Below are 8,562 nucleotides of genomic sequence, written 5' to 3'. Positions count from 1 at the left end.
CTCTCTCTCTCTCCCTCCCTCTCCAGCTGACAGCTGCGAGGGCCCAGTCAGCTCTCGGCCCCGTTCTGGCAGAGGCAACACAGCGGCGGACGGCCGTCTTAACTGCCACAGTCAGAGTGGAGCGGATTTTTCTTTGATGAAACACAGCAGCATCGAGCCAAGAACAGCAAGTGGCACAGCCGAGATGTAAATCAAAAACCCACCCGTGTGCTAAGTCATACACAGAGAGGAGTTGCTGCTGTCTGAAAATGCATGAGTAATACAGACTCTATAGACATGTGGTCAGCTGTGGTATGTCTGTCCAGGAGAAAAGGATCAGACAGAAGTAAAGACATATCTTTATCTTTGCTATGAATAGTTAAAAGGTAAAACAAATCTGGTCTAATTTACAAGACCTGGCAGCTTATTCCCCTCATCAGCAAAAGTGTAGCGCGTGAAACTTTGTGAGTACTTCTCAAGGCATGGTTTAGGCTAAAAATAAATTTTTATGATGACATATCTGAGCCAACTCTGCAGCTTTTTCTTGATTAAACTGAGGCCCAGGGCACATTTCTTCTGGTATTCCAGTGATATTTCGACACTTACTCAAACCAGATCATATTTTTGCTGTGAGACTTGACTTCATTGGCAGAAAGAAAGTCAGAATGCCTTTGGTTACAGTGAGATGCCATAGTCATACCACATTGGTCACATAAGAATGAGAACATTTGACCTGACTGACACTAGAATACAGAGAAGGAAAAGGACAGCGCAAAGGCGGCAGTGCTTAAAAACAAAGTTTTGTGTCTGTATTACATACATTTGCAACTTCAGAGGACTGAACAGATGACACTACAGTCACAACCTCCCATAAAGTCTCTGCTATCTCTTTGAATCAACCTCAGTGAAGTTGATGCAACACTCAGCTCTTCCTCTGCCACTTATCTCCTGTTTCCACAAACGTCATGGGTATTCCTGGCCAAGTTTGATTGAGGTGATTCAGCCAAGCAGATGCCAGACCAGGGGTGTTCTCTCACTCTCTCTCTCTAGTGGCTGTGACTCAGGAAGCGCTCTCCTTCCATTACCCAGCATTCCCTCGTCAGCTTCTCAGCCAGACAGAGGTTTACGGGAATACCGCTGCAGAATCATCACCGGGCCTCGGCTTTATGAATCAGTGGAACATGCTGCAAACATTACACCCTGCAACACCCTTCCCAGGCAGCACCCTCGCATTTGCCCATAACTCACTGCTGAGCTCATAGAAGATGCAAAGACGTGGGCTGAGGCGCTCACTCTGGCTGATGGGAATGTACTGACTGCTGAGAAAACTTGTGAAAAGAATGTTACTATCACTGTTCTACTTTGATACACATAAATAGGCCCGCATGTATGGTTCCACATGAATCAGAAGCAAAAAAATGCAGAAAGAGAGGATGTCTAGCTGTTTGTTAGAAAGAGAGAATGTCTGTTTGTTAGAAAGAGAGAATGTCTGTTTGTTAGAAAGAGAGGATGTCTGGCTGTTATTATTTGTTATATATCACTGGATGCAAACTGACAAGTAATACCCCAAAAATTTTACTGTATAACCTTTTCATAATCTGGTACAAAAATGTTCTCGGCTAACCTCGGCCGTGAAACTAAGCGAACCACAAGTTCAATAAAAGGTCAAAACTCTTTTTGCAGCAGTGACAGCGAAATGTTTCCTCTGAGGGTTGATCAGCCTTTCACAACATCTGGGAGGAATAGCTGTTATAACCTCGCCTCGCTGCTACAACCTTTTAGCATATTGACTGCCGGTGATGTTGAGATCCTCAGTTACTCTGTTAAACCTCAAAAGTACTTCATAGATAGATGTTTTTTAGTGCTCTAGTGGAAATATATTAATCAGTGTCCAGCTTATGATTCAGCAAGGAAAAAAAGAATATTTGCTTCGGGGTAAGAAAAGAATGATAATATTATATTAACCACAAATTTTAAGGACAAATGTAAATATTAATGTGGCACAAAACCAAGATTTTTAGATGCCTGTGTAACTGAGGATTTGCGTAAAAAGTACTTAAAATAAATATATAAAAAGCAGTGTATAGAATAACAGCTTTAAGCCAATTTAATATCTCAATTGGATACAACATAAAGGATTATTAACACAATTTTTACTGTTGCATGAAAGAAAATGTTTAATGTGAGCCTTTACCTTCTACCAAACGGCAAAAGCTCATTTTCTTTGTAAAGGACATGGTTAGTCAGTCACCTGCTCACTGATTAGGATCTAGTACCATCTCTTTGTTCTTTTTAACATTAAGCAACAAGTTAACAAATTACTATTACTATTTAACCACCACTGTCACACTACTGACTCAGCAAAATGGGTATAATAGTGTCACAAATGACAACTGGCTCACAAGTCAAAACCCAAAGAATTAGGTCCAACAAGAATAAATAATATAGTCTGTGGTTAATTTATAGTCAGACTCAAAGCAATTATAAGCCTGACATCCAAGGTAATTTAAGAAATTCAAAACCCATTTTCCCAGAATTATAGCTGTATAAACATTTTCTTGACACAAATTTGAAGATTTACTGAGAAGAAAGTCTCGAGACAAATCCCAGAAGAAGGCAGACACACAAACATGTTAAATGTGAAAGCTCTCTTGTAGGTTAGAGCTGAGCACCATCTTTTTTGATTACTTTGATGATGAATAATATGTACATTTTTGAAACATTGGCATTATCAATTTTAATATCAGAATTTGTATGAAGACAGAATATTTTCAGGCTTTAATAAAATAGAACACATGCAGCATTTCTACTGTCTTAGAGAATAAATACCAACTGCACACTCCTTTTACTATGAAGAATAATAATAAATAAACCCCACAGATTGATTAGAATGAGTGACTTCACTAAAAGCTCTTAATGTGTTTCTCTGAGCGCACACAACCAAAACTGTTCACAAGCCACTGGGAAGCTGTCATTAAGCACTTGACACAGCAGAGGCTCAAATCGGGCTGTAATGGTCGGTTGTTTCTCATAACAGTCAGATTATCGCCCCGCAGTCTGACGTCTACAAATGCTGCTAGGGAAAACACAGGAACCGCAAAGTCGCTTTGAGGAAATTCAACATTGGTGCCAATGCCACTTCACCACAAAAAAGTGTGTGTGTGCGTATACATATGTGTGTGAGCGTTTCAGTGTGAGGCATGTGTGCATAGTGTGTGTTCAGCATGTGCTGGCACAGTGTCAGTATGTATTAGCAGTGGATGCTGGTGGGTTTGTGTGCTTGTATACAGGTGTGCATACTGCATAAATAAATGCTGCATGTACAGGTTTATAGAAAACATGTCACAGCAATGTGTGTTGGCAAAAGACAACATGAAAGAGCCAAAGAAAAAAAAAAAAAGTCCTGACAATGATTAAATCCAAAAGTCCATTATTCATCTCTTTACGGGCTGAATCAACAGACAGACCTCTGCATTTATCGGAGAGAGTGAGTGCGGGACTCCAGCACAGCCCTGCAACTCAAACATTTTCCTCAAATAAGCTCACAGACTCGGCAGCTTCGTCCCAGCCAGAAGAAACTTTAGTAAGGTATCGAATGATGCTAGAGTACACATTTCATTCAAACCTGATATTCTTTTTCAAGAGGGGTCAAGTGTTTTTCTTTGCAAGCAAAATATTTTCTTTGCTGGTGGGTACCAATATTAGCACAGTGGACTTGCAGTGTAAGGATGATCAGCCACTGTTCCACTCATGAGCAACATACAAGGTTTTCCAAACCGACGCACCAGGTGTGACAGAAGTCGCTGTGATTTGTGCTACATTCAACTTGAAGTAAAGAAAAATAAAGAATAATTTCCCTTGGATTTATGCTGGGAACACTTCTTAAAATGCAGAGCGCAGCAACGGCGAGGTTGCACAGAAACAGCAACGGGTGTGACTGAGAGTTATGGGTTTTTTTCTGGATACCTGGCTCGTAAAAATTCAAACTATCGAGACTCTTCTGACACAACGGCACCTCAGCTCCATGCTCACCCCGTCATTAACATGCAAGCTCTCTCACTCACTGTCAATCTTTCTCTCTCTCTCACTTATTTAATATATGTGTAAACACACACAGCACACAGATGCAATAAAAAAGACAATAAAAAGAGAGATAGGTTTGCATTTTTAGGAGTAATTAGAAAATCAGCTGTGCAGCACTGAAAGCGAGTATATCACAGTACACTACAGCGTCCCTCTCGCACAAAATCCTACAGTGAGGATTTGATAAAACATCCGCAGGGCAGTATATTTAATCACATTTATTACTGAGTAATCGTTCACATTTTGCAATCACAAGGTAAAAGTAAAAGGTCAGAAATCTCCCGTCTGAGGTAAGTTCCTCCTCCACTGTCTCATTTCCATCAGGATAAATATTACAGTGTGTGTTTGTTCAGAGATTCCTTTCCGTATAAATCTAAAGTAATGGTTGAGAATGCAGTTTAAACTCCAGCTCTGTCCCCAAATGGGAGTATGTAATATGATCAGCCTGAAATGAGGCATGATACAAAAGACTGATGAGTACTGAGATCACTTTCATACTCCATGCTCACCATAAGAGCCTATAAAACAACACAAAAATGCCTGGAATACAGCGCATATTCCTCCTAGGATAGAGATAGCAGTATGAGAAGTACAAGTTGAACTAAAGGAAAACTTCATTACAAAAATAGTACAAACCAATATAATGTGAAAATGAATTACTAATCATGAATGTGTAATGTTTTGGTGTGTAATGAATTAGTATGTGCTCTCCGAAAGGAGGCTGAAAACTATTTTAATCCATAAAAAGATACTGAATTTATTAAAATGTCACTCAATTGCCTCAGCCGGTCAGAACCAAACAAACAGATGTGTGTTTGTGTGTGTCTGCCTCAGTGTTAATCTGCACAACATAATCCACAAACGCAATAACACATAACACATCTTGCATTCCCACAATTTACGGGAAGCAAGTTCAAAAGCGTCGCAAAGACAATGAGACGATTCATTCTGGTCCGGGATGCTGGGGATGGAGGGCTGAGGGCACAACTGTGCTCCAAGAGAACTCATAAATGCTGAGACACATTCTGCAGACATATGGTTTGTGTTTAGCAAGAAGAAACAATAATCAAATCCGTTGATCCTCTTCTTGCTGCAAGGATGATTGCTAATATAAAAGTCTGTTCCGTCTAATCATAATTTAGGATGGGGCTGTAATTACCTCCGCCCTCTCACAACAACACTCTGTCTAAACAGGATGGAGCAGGCTTCCACGGAGACACAAAGCCCAGTTTCCACTCTGGATGCTATCTGTATGACAGTGCTCATTTCATCTAATGTAACTGGGTAAAGTTTTTACTGTCACTGATGAGGAAGTCAAAGTTTATGTTATTTATTTTAGTAAGGCACCAAAGGATGTTCAAATATAAATTTTGAGCAATTTATTTTGATAGACCTAACCATTTTTAACATTAAGACTGTTCTAAAATTGAGAGAATAAAACTAAATAAATATTTCTAAATTAATAACTGTTTAAAATATCGTTTTAAACTGTCAAAACTTGAAGTTGCCAAGTTTTCAGTATTTAACCAAATGAGCCAACATCACTAATTCTCCCATGAACTAAACGCTGCCATGCCTTGTTAACATCCATAGGAAATGCACACTTGCTTGGCATTATTCCACACACACTGCACATCACTTCACATGGCCTTCGTGTGCAACAGAGACTTTGATTCTGCTGTTATTTATGAATTGGCCACGGATCCAACACAGCTCTGGGTTTAATTAACAGACCCCATCCACAACTGCAAACAGGGCTCTAAACACAAATACACAGCACAGCTGCAGCAAAGGATGCTATTGAGGAGTCCATATTTTAAATGACGGCTTTAAACAATCTCAAGTAACCTTGAACTCCTGATTGCTCACACTGGCGAGACTGACACAGCTGCTGTTTGACCGAATTTGTTATTGTGATCCTCACAGTTTGTTTAAATGAGAGCAACAGCCATTACTACATTAAATGTTATTCCAATTTCTCTACAGTGCTCAGAAATCACTCAAATTGGCGGATAAACTTTGTTGATCAACTTTATAAACTCTAATCGCCTCAACAGCACCAATTAAACACTTAATTGAGGGCTCTTGCCGCACATTACTCGGCCTACCTTGCGCGGGTGGGAGAGGATGGCACGGGCGCGGGGCTTTGGCTGACAGATGCGCCTTTTCCTCGGGCGCGATGAGTCTCTTCGGGCTCCCGCAGTCCATGTGAGTCGGGGTGTCATGGGAGCTCCGGCAAATCTGAGATCCAAAACCACCGCTGCCGGCTCGCCGCATACAGATGTCCGCCTTGCTGCCGTACACGGCGAGCGACAGGCCGGTGAAGTCTGTGAAAGTCGGGGTCTGACAGTGGCTGACCATTCCGAACAGCGCTGAGGGGTTCTGCATTGGTGACTCGGCTTTCCCATGCAGTGTGCGGCCGCTGCTCACATTACCTGAGAAGAATGACTAAAATGACTCAATCTGCATCAACACGAAGACAGCGTGTTTGTTTGCCCGCCCCCCCTCAGTGCATCCATTTTAACGAAAAGAATCAACTCATTGGACAAAACGATTAAACTTCAGGCATTTAGGGAACACCTACCTTCAATCCAATCAGCCAATGAAGAGCAGAAACAGTCTAATCGCGCACATCGGCACGTTTATCAAACTGGAGGGGAAAGCATCTGCAAGCCTGATCGATAGCATCCTCTCAGTGCGGATCAGTCATCAGCATCCCATGCGTCTCTCCCTCCCTCTCTCTCTCTCTCCCTCTCTCTCTCTCTGATTGACAGCTCCAACACTGCTTCGCAGGATTCAGGAGCACCAATGAAGACCGTGTCCGTGTTTCTGTGGGAGGATAAACATCTGGATCAGGACGGTTGAGTTTGTACTTCTGAGCTTGGATGTGAGGTTTTTGCGAGCTCCTGCATGCGCACACGGTACTCGGCGCTTGCGCAGCATTCAAATCTTGATGTTAAGAAATGTAAAACAGGTTACTCAACAACGAGGTATTCCAAGTTTTGGTATGTCCCGCGGTATACTGTCACACTGATCAGATCATATCAGCAACTGCTCTGCTTTGTTTCAGAAATATGTATATCATAGAGAGACTATTTGACCAGCGACATTTCATGAAATATCGCTCAAATTCAGTTTGAATGCCACATAGACTTATGCAATAAAGCGCACGGTTCTTTCTGGAGTTAAAGATGAATATGGGCTATTGCGATTTTTATTAAGCAATGCGACCTGTGCACCAAGCACTTAGTAATACTGCAGAATTATTATATGATATATTTTCTCTTTTGAAACAGGCTATGTTTAAAAATTAAATAATTCATTATAGAATTAAAATAGTCTGTGTTGAGATTATCTACAAGAGGATTTTTTATGTGAGAAATGCTGTTCTACAGCGCCATCTAGTGGCCTTTACGGGGAAGGGAACCCCTAACTAGGTCAGAGTTGACACTGTCAGGAACAACACACACTTGTGGTTTTTATCATGCAAACGAAAGGTGGGTGCAAGAGACTGCGAGTTAAAGTTTATAATGTTGTGGAGTGTGTGGTGGGATGCACAGCACAGTCTGGTCTTTATAAATCTATAAATATTGCCAGTGGTACCAACGCGGAAATGCGCGACTGGATAACCGGGTCTGATGGTGCCTTTGCGTGCTCTTGGAAATTTGATAGTCTGTTGATAGTTTAGTGCAGTTATGTGTTAGTGTTGGCATTTTATGTCCCTTCACTGTGACTTTGTCATGCTGCTTTACCACATGCAACACATCTCATTCATTTTACTCTTGTTTATTCTGCTGTATGTTAATTCTGGCCAAATTGCTTCTGGAACAAAAGGCCAAAAACTGTTAGATTTGGACTTTAGAATTTCAACTCTGATCTACAACTTCTGCCACTTTGTATGTTATTGTCTGGTGATTTAATCTGGGTATATAAACAACTAATTTTAAAAAAGTGATGGTGAAGAGACAGATAACGACAGATCAAATAAAACATGGAGTATAATAAGTAGATTATTGTTAAATCATTAACTAGAGATATAATATGGTGACTATCACATGCAGGTCGTAGGTAATCATGAAAAAAAATAAGAAGAAGGTTGTTTAAGTCTCAAGTCAAGCCATGTATTTGCCGTCTGACCAGTCTTATATGGAGGGTCTCTGTGTTGCCAGGGGGGTCAACATTGTAAATAACATATGTTATTCATTATAACACAATATTGTACTGTTTTTTTCTGTTTTCTGTCTTAATAATCAAAACATTACACTGTCACATCTGTAGTCCTGAAGTTTCATCAACCATTGTTCAACTGTTGATCTCTGAGCTTGAACAGGGGAAATGTAGTGCAAACAGCAAATATAACAAAATAAAAACAAAATAAAAATATTACAAAAAATATGAATAATAGAATTATAATATATTATAGAAATCTAGAATATATAACATATATACACTGTATACAATAGTTGAATATGGTCTAGATGGATAACTGGAATGGATAAC

The 8,562-nt window shown here is 40.4% G+C and overlaps 1 protein-coding gene across 1 annotated transcript in view; it reads right to left on the bottom strand.

Annotated features, from left to right (window-relative positions):
* The window catches only part of LOC118322361 (zinc finger protein GLIS1), a 70,780-nt gene extending 64,007 nt beyond the window's left edge, over nucleotides 1–6,773 (bottom strand). The window contains exons 1-2 of the mRNA XM_035654023.1: nucleotides 6,647–6,773; nucleotides 6,171–6,497 (exon numbers count right to left, since the gene is read on the bottom strand). Coding sequence (XP_035509916.1) covers nucleotides 6,171–6,450 — 280 coding nt within the window. The 5' untranslated portion in view covers nucleotides 6,451–6,497; nucleotides 6,647–6,773. The remainder of the gene's footprint in view (nucleotides 1–6,170; nucleotides 6,498–6,646) is intronic.
* Between the last annotated feature and the right edge of the window lie 1,789 nt (nucleotides 6,774–8,562).

Source organism: Morone saxatilis, unplaced genomic scaffold, assembly GCF_004916995.1.
Source record: "Morone saxatilis isolate NCDOM2014 unplaced genomic scaffold, NCSU_SB_2.0 Contig12, whole genome shotgun sequence".
Taxonomy (NCBI): Eukaryota; Metazoa; Chordata; class Actinopteri; family Moronidae; genus Morone; species Morone saxatilis.
This window is presented reverse-complemented; position numbering and strand designations above follow the sequence as displayed.